At 43.4% G+C, this 13,352-nt stretch overlaps 2 protein-coding genes across 2 annotated transcripts; both read left to right on the forward strand.

The window, feature by feature from the left end:
• Nucleotides 1–58: 58 nt before the first annotated feature.
• MYF6 (myogenic factor 6) lies at nucleotides 59–3,911 on the forward strand. The gene is made up of 3 exons (XM_061415624.1): nucleotides 59–686; nucleotides 977–1,067; nucleotides 1,283–3,911. The coding sequence occupies exons 1-3, from the start codon at nucleotides 168–170 to the stop codon at nucleotides 1,399–1,401; spliced, it is 729 nt and encodes a 242-aa protein (XP_061271608.1). The 5' UTR covers nucleotides 59–167; the 3' UTR covers nucleotides 1,402–3,911.
• A 2,493-nt stretch (nucleotides 3,912–6,404) lies between these two features.
• On the forward strand, nucleotides 6,405–11,583 carry MYF5 (myogenic factor 5). Its single transcript, XM_061415625.1, has 3 exons — nucleotides 6,405–9,767; nucleotides 10,620–10,695; nucleotides 11,102–11,583. Exons 1-3 carry the CDS (start codon nucleotides 9,267–9,269, stop codon nucleotides 11,290–11,292), a joined length of 768 nt encoding a protein of 255 aa, XP_061271609.1. The 5' UTR covers nucleotides 6,405–9,266; the 3' UTR covers nucleotides 11,293–11,583.
• Nucleotides 11,584–13,352: the final 1,769 nt, after the last annotated feature.

Consider the following 13,352-nt stretch of genomic DNA (forward strand, 5'->3'; position numbering starts at 1 on the left):
CCATGACAGCTAAAAGTTGGATTGAGTTTCAGGAGCTACTATATATAAAGCTGGGGCGACTTATGTCACCGCACTAATTAAATGCCATCTGGGTAACCACCCAGAACCTTCTGGGTTTTTGAGCCCATCACCCTGTTCAGACCAAGTCAGAGGCCAAGGAAGAGAACATGATGATGGACCTTTTTGAAACTGGCTCCTATTTTTTCTACTTGGACGGGGAAAATGTTACCCTGCAGCCCTTAGAAGTGGCAGAGGGCTCTCCTCTGTATCCAGGGAGTGATGGTACCCTGTCGCCCTGCCAGGACCAAATGCCCCCAGAAGCCGGGAGCGACAGCAGCGGAGAGGAACATGTCCTGGCGCCCCCAGGCCTGCAGCCTCCCCACTGTCCCGGCCAATGTCTGATCTGGGCTTGCAAGACCTGCAAGAGAAAATCTGCCCCCACCGACCGGCGGAAGGCCGCCACCCTGCGCGAGAGGCGGCGGCTCAAGAAAATCAACGAGGCCTTCGAGGCACTGAAGCGACGGACTGTGGCCAACCCCAACCAGAGGCTGCCCAAGGTGGAGATTCTGCGGAGCGCCATTAACTACATCGAGCGGTTGCAGGACCTGCTGCACCGGCTGGATCAGCAAGACAAAATGCAGGAGTTAGGGGTGGACCCCTTCAGCTACAGACCCAAGCAAGAAAATGTGAGCCCAGATGCTGCCGCCGGGCGGGGAATGGATAGGCTGATTAGGTGCCTTCCTCGGGGCCTTAACCTCCAGCTGCTCGGTCTCCGTTCCCGGTCCCCTTCCTCGCCCTCCCCTCCCGCTCCCTCTCTAATGAACCCCCGGTGACCCGTGAACACGGGGTGCCTGCAAGAGGCAGGAAATTCGTACCCGGCCTGAGGAAACAGGGGAGACACCCCCACCAACGGCCCCCTAACCCACCCCCGGAACCCATGTTTCTTGACTAATCTGCTGCCTCGGTTTTCCTCCAGCTTGAGGGTGCGGATTTCCTGCGCACCTGCAGCTCCCAGTGGCCAAGTGTTTCGGATCATTCCAGGGGGCTCGTGATAACTGCCAAGGAAGGTAAAGTAAAAGGGCACAGGGCTACTAGAGAAACTCCCGGGAGGGGGCTGGGAAGCTCTCTGGGGGCAGAAAACAATGCTCGGAGCCGAGCGGGAACCGGGATGTGCCCTGCGAGCTGGCGCTCCCAGCGCGGCGACCGCGCCTGGCGCGGGGAGCAGAGCTGCCTTCCTTCCATGGGAAGTATGTTTATGTGTCTGTGTATTTTCTGCTCCCAGGAGGGACAAGCATTGATTCATCGGCCTCGAGTAGCCTTCGATGCCTCTCTTCCATCGTGGACAGCATTTCCTCGGAGGAACACAAACTCCCCTGCGTGGAGGAGGTGGTGGAGAAGTAACTCAGTGGTCCGGACGTTCTCCACGGAGCAGGAAGATCCCACCCTCCCTGCTTCGCCTAATCCTTTAGATCACGTTACGTTAATATTTAGGAAGCCAGACCCAGGAGTTTATGATAGGGAAGGAGACATATTCACAAAGAAACTTTTTGGAAACTGCTGTGCACGGTCGGATGAAAAAGCCTTTCGGCTTTGGGCTTGTATCTTGGGAACCGCGAGTGGCTTAGATCAGCGGTTTTACTTTTTGTTTGGTTGGTTTTGTAATATATTTACTTTTATTACGGTGATCCTTTTGTGCCATGTTCAGAAGAAGTTCATTCCTGTTTAAAGCAAAGTGGGAACGTTGCATCTAAATGTTAGTGGTATTGAATGTATTTTTGTAAATAACATTAGTACTTCCATTTTTTATGTAAACCTAAGAAATATATTTTAAATGTGGAGTGACATTGTATATAAAATGTGCGAGGATCCTGGTATTGTAATATTAAAAGATAAGTTTCTATATGAACAAAAGTTGGTCTAATTTGATTCAACTGAAAAAAAAATGTTTAGAGGGCATAAATAAAGGTGAACCACATTTTAATTTAGACACCACCCAAACCCATTTATTTGACCTATGGGTCGATTTAAAAGGAGGAAAATGGGTTGTTTTCCTGTGCCTGAATTAAACTTTTCATTTTTTTGTCTCATGTAGATCTCAAATTTGTGGTTAGAAGTGAAGACCATTCGGAAGGAATCCGTCCTTTTCCCTTTTATCAACATCCCGTTTCTTCTTTAACTAAAAGAAAGTTCTTTAACTAAAAACACAGAGCCCTTTACCTGGAGATCTGGGTGAGATTTACTTTATCAAAATTAACAACTGAATCCTTCAATCCAAGAAAGTCTCATCCTTACAAGAAATAACCACACACACAAAAAAAATCCAGCTAATTTTGCCCCAGTTACTTTCCCTCTTTGACGCTACAGGCAGCGCCCTTCCTGAGGAAGCATTCATATGGTGTACCAAGGACTGCCCTGGCCTCTAAGCAAGGTCTCTGGTCCCTGCCTGGTTTTCTTGAACTAGACTGGTGGCTTGAAGACTGGAATATCCTCTAGGCCTCTTGTGGTTTGGGTTTGTTTTCCAAATAGAAAGATAAAAGAAGGGGGACGATCTGTCTCCTGAGGTGGGGGAGGCGTCTTTGATGGAAGGTTGCCTCCAGAGAGGTAAGGGTTAACTGGCTGAGGGCAAAAGACCACAGCACACATGAAACCTCTTAGCTGGACTAAACAGCGAAGCCGCAGAGAGGCCTGAAGCCCCAGGAGCCCCTCACGGTGAGGGTTTTACAACGTGTGCCAGGTTTGTTTACCCTGTAACCTCAGGAAGAAGCGACCACCAAGAATCGCGGTGGGAAGCAAAGCCTAGGAGGAGGGCAAGGCATTGCTTTGGAATGGCTACTTCTCTCTCTCATTCTGTAGATGGCACTTTCACTCCCTCCCCCTCCTCCCTTAACTGCTTCCTTTCCTCTTTTTCTCCACAGCTATTGTCCAGTTCAAAAACGTGAAAAATCAAATCGAACCCAGCATCCCCTAGCCCAACCTTGCTGCCCAATGCCCCAGCCTGGACCTGACGCCCACCACTCAAGTCCCAGATGCCGCCCCCTGCAGGCGAGAAGCAGTATCTTGCCCTTTCAGCATTTCAAAAGGCCTCTGCCTGCGTGTAACAGTTACGCAAATTTCTGGGCGCATGAATAATTCGTTTCTCCTAAAATACTCTTAAAATGTAGAAAGCTACATAGAGGAAACTGATCTGGACATATGATCCCTCTCAAAAGTGTGAAAGCAGCAGGTGGGAGGGTGAGTCCAGCAAACTGCTGAACGTCTGTGGGCTGATAACTAGATTGAATCGTTGCCGCTCCTCTTTGTCCTGTTTCCTCATTATATAATTCCTCGGGTTGTGAAGGTTCACTGTGAAGTCTTTAACCAAAATGGGACACAAAATAAACATTAAATGTTAGCTGTTTTTATGTTTCATTAGTGACTAGATTTACCATCAAGCAGCTTTTCTTCCACTGAAAGTCCCAGTTCCTTCAGATTTAGTTGTCTAACTTTTCAGGCTCTGGCTGGGATAGTATTAATAACAATGAGACCAACAGCCAGATGAATGAGCCATTCCTAACACTTTACCTATTAACTCATATAATCCTACAGAGATCTGTGAGAGAAGTCCTGCTGTTATTTCTTATTATGAGAAAAGGATACTTTGGAGCAGAGAGCCAGGATTTTAAGCCAGTCGACAACAATGGCTTCCAACTTCCTCCCTTAATCGTTTATGTATCATGAAAGAGAAGCCTTGAGAAAGGAGAAGATACATTTATGGTCTGTAGGATAATTGGACTGAATTTGACAACTTTTTCAAAAGCTCTTTCTCGAGAGTAATTAGCTAGTAAACTCCAAATTAGAGAAGTCATTTAATTAAAATGTATGTGGTCAAGCATTGCAAATTATCTAATCTGAATACATGTGAATGAAAATGTCTTGATTGTATGTATACCTCTTAATCATGCTTTTTATGTATCTATGATTTTTTCTGAGAATCAATAGTGATTTCCTAATATATATATATATGGAATATATACATATATATATACATGCACACATACACACACCTCTATATTTTAGAAAATCAGATTCATGCCTCAACTGAAATAAGATATCATAACCGAGCAGGTAAACTCATTTAACTTTATAATTGCACATATATTTATAATAAGATTTGTGTTATAAGCTGCTCAGCAGCAGAATGTTTTTTATCAATTCATGGACTTTACTTGCTGATAGATTTTATTTGGTCTTTGCAAACCAAATCCTCTTTATCTTTCTTAGTTGAGTAACCTGAGAAATTGTTTGGAATAAGTTTGCCCATAGAAAGTCTCTTCATTAAATAGAGCAAATATTTCCCAAAGACTTCATGTGACCTCCACTGCTACAACTGACATGGTAGGCTTCCCAGTGAATCCTTGGTGTGTTTGCAATTAAAATGTTTTTATTTGATATTAATGATGGTAATCTTGACTAAGGCCAAAGCCAAAACAAACAGGGCTGTGGAAACAGAAAATCAAGATGTTAATGACTCGGTAAAGATAAGCAATTTGAGATTTAAACTGGAGCCTCATTTCAGAGGTTATTAAGTATAAAATAACAAGTGATTTTCTCTTGTATGTTACCGAAGAAATAATCTGTAGAACATCAAATGTTAGCTTTCTTAAACTAACTTTAATCATCACACCTGGATCATTGAATTTCAAGCCTGAAAATAGTGGAAATACCCTTTGTCTAAAGGACTCTTTTTTTTTTTTTCAGACTCTTTCATATGATTTGGGGGTGGAGGTATGATGCTAAAAATCAGTGATCCCAACTCCTCTTGAGATTGGTAGAGAAGTCTTGGGTTGCTATAGTGACCTTCACCCTTATTAAGACATTTAAATTCAAAGCTAGAATTTACCCATCTGTGCTTTTCTCTTAGTAATATTTTGTCCCCTTTATTCATCTCAAAACTTTGCTCCTACAACACCTTATCTGGAAAAAATATTTTAAAAAATTTTAGTTCAAACTTTGAATATCCCATCTCCAAATCTAATGCATTTGTAAATTAGCTATAACATGGCATTTCCTTAAAGAGCCAAGCTATCAAGGCATTTCTCCAGCAGACTCCTCCAGCCACTCCCTTAGAGTCAGCAGTGTTACAAAAGATGACCCTCCTTCCTAGAGGTTTCATTCTGAAAAAGCAATTTTTTGCAAGCCTAGTTCAGAGTCAGCCTGTGAGATGGAATGCCTATGCCATGTGCTGGAACAAAGACAATGCTGCAAGGACTGCCTACTTTCTCTACTCTCAAGGCTGCTTAAAGTCCTTACTTAGGCCTTTGATCTCTCCTGGGAGTCTTCGAACTAGGCAGAGGCCGATGTCTTCCTCAGCTGTCTTCTCCACAAATTCTTCCAGCAGCTTTGGCAGGTACTAATGTGTTTACTTAGGTGTGCCCTGGTTCCCGGAACTAATAGTGGTTTGAAATTGTTCAGCACATTGTTATGTCAAATATAATGAGCAAAATTTCAAGAACAACTTCCATTATCCAGGAGTTGATAAGGTCTCAGGTAGGGGCAGAAGTGAATTGAAATGAACTTATCTTCCTATGTATATTTAATTTCTCCTGCTGAGAGAAACACGGAGAATTTTCAATCATGCAGAATTCCTAGGGTGGGCAACTTTTACTAGAAAAGGAAGCTCTGAGCATCATTTTGCTGGTGTGGTCTGTCCGTCAACACTAGGATTGTTGCCATAATGCTCAAACTAAAATAGGCTCTCAAAAAAAAAAAAAAGTTGATGATTACTTAAAGGTCTTTGCAATTAAAACCTGCTCGTAAGTCTAAATTGTAAGAAAAGTATGTGTTTATTTTGCTTCAGAATGTAAAATAACTCAAAAATTTAAAAACCATTATATCTGCTTCATCAGAATCTTAGTGAGCATTTATTTATATGACCCAGCTGGGCTGACTTTTCCTCTCATCTTCTGCCTACTGTGATATTTTCCTAGCAGAGTCAGTGGTGGAACATGGAAGACATCCACGTCCCTGGAGAAATAGGGTAAAACAGATTGTATTTTCATTCTTTTCTATGAGCAGCAAAAGCCAATATGGTCTGATTTTGAGAAGAGGCCACCCTCTTCTCTTGAGAAGAAGAGCAATGGAAAAGATCTTTTTTAAAAAGTCAATTTTAACTTTTTTTTTTATACTTCTCTGTTCAATTTCCCCCCTCAAAAAAAAACACAAAAACTGTTTTTCTCTTACTCAGTTTCCCATTTTCCCCTCCCATGGTCTCTCCTGGGAAAAGAACGAGGGTGTTATCTCCTGATTTGGGGGGCCCAGGCATCTCTGAACGCATTGGCTTCCTACCTTCTTTGTAGCCTGCTTCCCATTTTTGATCTCTTTCTCCTCTAGCCCCTGACAGAGGTCTCAAAATTTTGTCTCGGTTTTTAACTTTGGTGCTCTGAGATCCTCTTTTCAGCGCTTAGGTCCCAAGGGTCCTCAACCCTGGACCCTGTTCCCCCCCGCAGCAAGTTCCATTAAGCCGCCGGGCGCTTGTGTTTTCTCGGCTTCTTTAGTTCCACTGGCCCGCGGCACTCTGGTAAATTTGTTTTGAGATCACCTTACCAAAGACAGCCTTAACCTCTGGTTCCTGACAGGGCCTCCTGAGTGACAGCGTCTTCTCAAGCCGGGAGCGGAGGGAAAGCTCCCCGGACCTGCGTTTGCGAGTGTCTGCTCTGGAGCGCTAAGGGCGCGCACGGAGCCCGAACTGATTGGAGAAGGAAACAAATGGAATTCACCTCTAGGAGCTCAAGCCCTCCAGAAGCGATGCCTAGTTTCCAATTCTGAGTGACCTGGGGCAAATGACTTACTCCCCGAGCTTGGCTACCTTCTTTTAATAATGGGTCCAGTTACAGTTGCCACAGAATTGTTGGAAGTCATAACTGAGTGCATACATAGCAAGCGCTGGGAACAGAGCTTCCCAAGAGAAAACTCTTCTAATTGTTTGCTTACAAATATCCCATGCTTAACAACTTTGTGCTTTGTGGAAAGAAATCGCCTGAAAGACAAGCCAGAAGCATAACTTCTATCTTCCACTTAAACTTGAAGGAGCAAATTTATTTGTGCTCGAATCTTCAATTTGAACACAGGTCTGATTTGCTTTGACCAGTGTGTGACAGTCTGGACTACAGACCCAAAGAAAGTGCTACTATAGCTGCTGACCAGAACCTGTGGTCCCTGGCTGAGAATTTCTGGATGAGAATATCTACCCACTACTGTGCTTCTGAGGTGGCAACGTGCACACTTTGGAATGTTTCCACTCCCCTGGATGGGTCCTTTAGGAACTCAATTCTTTTATCTGGTGTAGCCCTGGGTACCTATTCATTTCAAATGCATCTACTTGTTAACAGTTCTAAAAATAAGGTGCAGATGAATTCCCACTGCCCAATTAAGCTGTCCATTGGTATGAAAAGGAGCCAGATTTTCAAGGGATGGGTGGTGATGGTGGTGGTGGAGGTAGTGTCTTTGTCTTGGAGATGACAGAGCTTGGGAAAGGGGACAGCGGCAGGCACGTTTGTAGCAAACTTTGGTGACTGACATTCTCCTACCCCTGATTTTTTGGGGCCTTCCCTTTGGAGAGCAGATTCCACCCTGAGAAAGTTAATATTTCTTTGGCCCCTGAAGATGGGGGAATCCGCCTGTCAGGGTTGCTTTCGGGAAATAATTTTAGAAAAATGTAATAGAAAAGAAGGCCCCTCAGCCCCTGTTAATTCAGAGTCACAACAGTTTACTGGACTGTGACCCAAGATCAAGGTGCGAACTCGCTTCTTGAGTCCACAAGCCTAGTCCAAAACTTCAGAATATTCAAGTCTATTTGTGTAGACCTTGAAGTAATAGTTTTTTCCCATATATAAAAACTATCCTCTCCCCACCCCCTACCGCAAGTGATTTTGATAGTGAGTTAAGTCAGGGTGGAGGAGGATTGACGAAAGCTGATTAATAGGGTCATTGTCACTTAAATGGAAGCCCTCCCCTCCCGCCTTCTAGCCAAGAAGTTTCAAAGACCCTGCTGTGATTGCTTTTCTGTAAGGCTTTTGTCGCCAAAGTGTGTGAAGTTACTCTGGTCGAAGGAGTTGGAAATTTTACACGAGCCAAGAAAGATTGCCCTGCCGGCAGCTGGGACGCATCTGTAACGGTGTTAGTTTGCCTGAAAGCAGAAAATTAGCAACCCCGAAGCCCAGCTTGGCTGTTTAGACTGTGGAAATGACAGGGCGGGGCAGAAAGAGGGAGAAGGGAGACAAGCCCCTGGGAAGGAGTTCATCATCTAAAACCTGGTTTCTTAGAATACAAATCTTAGAGACGCAGTCAGGGTGGATCTTCCGCCTGCTCAGGTCCATCACAGGAGGAGGCGCTCAGCAAACAGGCACATAAGCGGGAAGGAGAGGAAGCCAGGTGTGTTCCTGGTCACCTGGCCCTCCTGTGCCCACACCCTTCAGATGAGCAGAGAGAAAACTCAGAGCAAGCTGTTTTTGGAGAAAAGGAACCTGCCAGGTTACCCCCAATAACATACAGCCTACATAATTGCAATCTGATGAGAAACAAAACAGATTAAAAAAAAAAAATCTAGAGCCACTTCATTATTGAAAGTGCCACTTGAAGTTTTTAGCAACTGTTATTTGGCCTAATGGCTGAAAAAATTCCTGACACAACTAAAGTTCACGAAAAAGAGAAATACCTGAAAATAAAGTTGGTCCCTCATGTCTCATATTGGGAAGACGGGTCCGCTTTTGGTGTCAACTGAAATGGGTAGCTGTATTTACCGATTTTCTTTTTAAATGCGAGAGCAATTGTACGAAGTTGGATTTCCTTCGTTGCTTTTGTCTGTGACACCCTCTAAGTGTCCCGTGGTTTAGGTAATCTAAAGAGTGCAAGTAAGCGGATTGGGGAGCCATCACCTCCGCCCCAGCAGAAACGCAGTAAAACCATTAGCGTCAAAAGGGGCAGTAAACAGCGAACTGTCTCTAGAGAAAAGGCGGAGGTTTGCCCAGACAGCCCTGGCGGGGGTTGCGGTGGGATATGCTAATAGTGCGGGGCCACAGGGGCCGGCCTCCCTCCCCCAAGAATATATAAAGAGCCCCAGCCCCAGCGCGGCAGACCCAGGCCACCAGGCGTCTGCCCTTGTTAATTACCAGAGACACCGACCAGGGAGCTCGGCCCGGGATTTCCCTGCCCTCAGCGGCGCCAGGCTCCGGTTTCTCCCCTATCTATCTCTCTGCTGTCCAGGCCCACCCCTTGCCTCTCTGCAGACGATGGACATGATGGACGGCTGCCAGTTCTCGCCCTCTGAGTACTTCTACGAGGGCTCCTGCATCCCATCCCCCGAGGGCGAGTTCGGGGACGAGTTTGAGCCGCGAGTGGCTGCTTTCGGGGCTCACAAGGCAGACCTGCAAGGCTCAGACGAGGACGAGCACGTGCGAGCACCCACGGGCCACCACCAGGCCGGCCACTGCCTCATGTGGGCCTGCAAAGCATGCAAAAGGAAGTCCACCACCATGGATCGGCGGAAGGCGGCCACCATGCGCGAGCGGAGACGCCTGAAGAAGGTCAACCAGGCTTTCGACACGCTCAAGCGGTGCACCACGACCAACCCTAACCAGAGGCTGCCCAAGGTGGAGATCCTCAGGAATGCCATCCGCTACATTGAGAGTCTGCAGGAGCTGCTAAGGGAACAGGTGGAAAACTACTATAGCCTGCCGGGGCAGAGCTGCTCTGAGCCCACCAGCCCCACCTCAAGTTGCTCTGATGGCATGGTAAGAGATGGCTCTGTACCTGCTAGGACCTTCCCAACTTTTACAAAAATCCTTACATCTCATTTAGACCAGGTGTAGCAACCAGATATTCAGTGGTTACTGGTGGATAGTTGGCTATTGGGGGGCGGGGTGGGGCTCACCACATCTAGATGAGAAGAGAGATGCCACATTTAGACAGATGCCAGCACACAGACAGCTGTTGAACAGGATTTTGTCCCGACTTCGTACCTACTCTAGGTGCACACTGAAGGAGCAGGTTGTCACTTGAGATAGCTGGCTGTGAATGATCAGTCAGATGTTTTCTCCATTACTCAGTTTATTTCCAGTGTATACTACCAGTGGACCTTGACATACACTAACATCTAAAGGCAACTGTCTGAGGCCTCCACTGTCCCACGGTTTGTAACTGAAGGGAGAAACAAAGAAATGCCTGCATGGCCCCAGCCCCTACTCTGCTGATGCCTGGCTGAAAGATGTTCATGCATTCTTTTCAGAGGGCGTTTGCTCCAACGCTGCCAGGTTTTAATGTGTTTCTGCCTTGGGAAAGTGTTCTCTCTCTGAATTAGTGTGGCTTCCTTCTACTCCAATCCATTTTGCATGGTTAACCCAGTGTACACTGCTGCTGAATTCCACCCTCTTCTTTCTGCTGCCTCTCTCCTCTTCTCCAAGCACAGAGATTGACCTCAGTGCCCTTGCGATTGGTGAGGCTAGCCCTTCCTAAATCAAGGCAATAAAGGTGATTGAGAGTGGTCAGTTTATGGAGCTGGTGGGCAAGCACTGCCTCACCCGAGATTGGAGCACCTTTTGCCAAGACCTGAAAACAAACGCCTTCTTCTGTGTCTTTTATTATAGCCTGAATGTAACAGCCCTATCTGGTCCAGAAAGAGCAGCAGTTTTGACAGCGTCTACTGTCCTGATGTACCAAATGGTAAGAACCAATGACTTCAGAGGAGTTTAAAGACCAGTTCAACTTCAGAATTTAGCCTATCAAAGTAGAGTCTGTTCTTCCACGCAGTACTGGGAAGAGAACAGAATGGTATTTATGGGGGTTTTGGCAGGGCAAAATAAACACACATCTTCTACTCAAAATCCTCCTAATAGATACATCCATGCATATACACACAGACGTGAGCTTTTGCTTGAAATATTACCCAGGTGCTTCTCCACTCCCCAACTTCATCCCCATGAATTGCTAGATATTTGTTGCAAATTTCTACCAGGCTTTCTGTAACCACCCGACCTTTGGGTTTCGAAGGTGCTGACCTGCAGTTTAAGCAGCAGCATAAGCAAGGATTTTTTTTTTTTTTTTAATGGTTTTCTCCTTGTGTCCTTAGTATATGCCACAGATAAAAGCTCCTTATCCAGCTTGGATTGCTTATCCAGCATAGTGGATCGGATCACCAACTCAGAGCAACCTGGATTGCCTCTCCAGGATCCAGCCTCTCTCTCCCCAGTTGCCAGCACCGATTCTCAACCTGCAACTCCAGGGGCCTCTAGTTCCAGGCTCATCTATCATGTGCTATGAACTAAAAATCTAGATCAATTCTACCAGAAGGCCTATTACACAGGAGGAAGGAGGTACCAAAAACCCCAAAGCAAGACAACCTGTAAATAAACATTTCTTTTCTGTTGTAAATTTGTAAATAGTTATCTTGCCACTTTATAAGAAAGTGTATTTAAAAAGTCATTATTGCAATTTATACTTTCTTTTTTTCTTCTTTTCCTTCATCTTTGCTTTAGATATATAGTTCCAATGATATTATTTCTTATAGGGGCCGTTCATCAAAGGTAGTTTGTTGCAATGCTTAACTTATATGTTTTTATAAATATTGCTTATCAAAATATTACCTCTGATGTTTAGTGCTTTTTTTCTTTAAAACATTAGAATAGATGTAAATCAGTTATAGGGAGTTTTAAATATATTTAACTGTCTTGCTTTTCTCTTTAATCTTTTGATTTATATTGTGTTAAATAAAATATAACAATACTGCCTAATGGTATATATTTTAACATTTTCTTATAAGAAATACATTTTTAATCTAAGCACAAAATAGTACTTTGTGGATGATTTCAAGATATAAGAGATTTTTGGAAACTCCACCATAAATAAAATTGTTTAAGTGAGGAAATATTCTGGTTTATGATTTTGTTAAAAGAACCCCCTAATGGAATTGGCAGTCACTGATATGGTGTCTTTAAGGTGGGGCTGAAAGTACTGAAACAGTGGGTTTTGAAGATAAATCTGAATAGCATCTCGCGGACTCAGTTTAGGTCCTGTTGGTGTCACAGATGAAAATACCACATTTCTACTTCAAGCATATTTCAAAGGTGTCTGCTAACTAAAATTTTTCTTTTATCTTAATGTTGTACCATATAACATAAAGTTGTATGTATGTGGAGCAAAAGTAGAAGGTATTCAGGACAATAACAGATTTTTAAACAAAAAGAATGTACAACATTACATCATTATAATATCTATAGTACATTAGAAATCATGAGTTAAGGTGATATAGATCTATTTTCCCAAAAATACCTTGATACATTAGTATATTAATATTGTCAATAAAGTATTAAAAGGTATCGAGTTGTTTTTTCCTATCACTAAAGTGCTGGCATAAGAAAATTTACACAATGTATAGTAAAGTGAAGCAGACTCTAAATTACTTTCTTCCTTTTCACAGCCTTTTTTATTTTATTAATTATATTTTATGATTCTGTGTTGTGTGTGCATGATGGACATGTACCTTTTTGTTTATCACTTAAAAATCTCCTTTAGAAATTGAGATGAAAATACAACAATTAAGTGGAAAATTAGGTAGTCAATCATTGGAAGAATTCTCACAAGATTTATTACCTTTGAGAGAGATGAAAAGGAAATATCATTGAAGCATCTGAGTTGGTTGTTCATCTCTATGAGCAGATAAAGATAATTGTCTTCTCCTCTAATGGGTTCAAAATTTCTAAGGGTTTGCAGTTACGTGTAATCATCAGCCAAAGCATATGAGCTCTGCTGGAGTTTGGCAGTTGTACTGTTCTCAGGGAGGTTTGCCCTTATTTTTGATATGCTTTTTCTCCTGCTCGTCCAGTCACCAGAGTTAAAAGAATAGACATTATTCCATAAAGAAAAGGAGAGAAGACAGGATGGGTTCAAAAAATACTGTAGCCACTGTCACTCTGTTAGCAGCATGCCCTGATATGGGATGCTGACTTTTAGCACACAGATAAGTCTTTCTTTATCCATGATTTGATAATGTGAGGATTTGAAGTAGAAAGAATCCAAGAGGGCATTATAAAGATTCACATATAATTTCAACTTCAGTTTGAGTGATTCATTTCTGTTAAACAGTGTCTCGTACTTCTATGAAGAAATTGGAAGTTTGTTGTTCCTAGTAGAACTAGAAAAAAAGGAACTATCTAAAGACTTTTTTTTAAGTTCAATTTTAAAACACATGACCATATTGTTGCATTTTAAAAAAGTAAGCAGAAAAGCTATGTAATTTTTAATTCAAGTGAATAAAAATTAATTTTACTACCAAACCCCAGTTGCTTGCAAATGTACTTGATATTCTCAGTTAATATAATAAT

This window comes from Bos javanicus, chromosome 5 (assembly GCF_032452875.1).
Source record: "Bos javanicus breed banteng chromosome 5, ARS-OSU_banteng_1.0, whole genome shotgun sequence".
Taxonomy (NCBI): domain Eukaryota; kingdom Metazoa; phylum Chordata; class Mammalia; order Artiodactyla; family Bovidae; genus Bos; species Bos javanicus.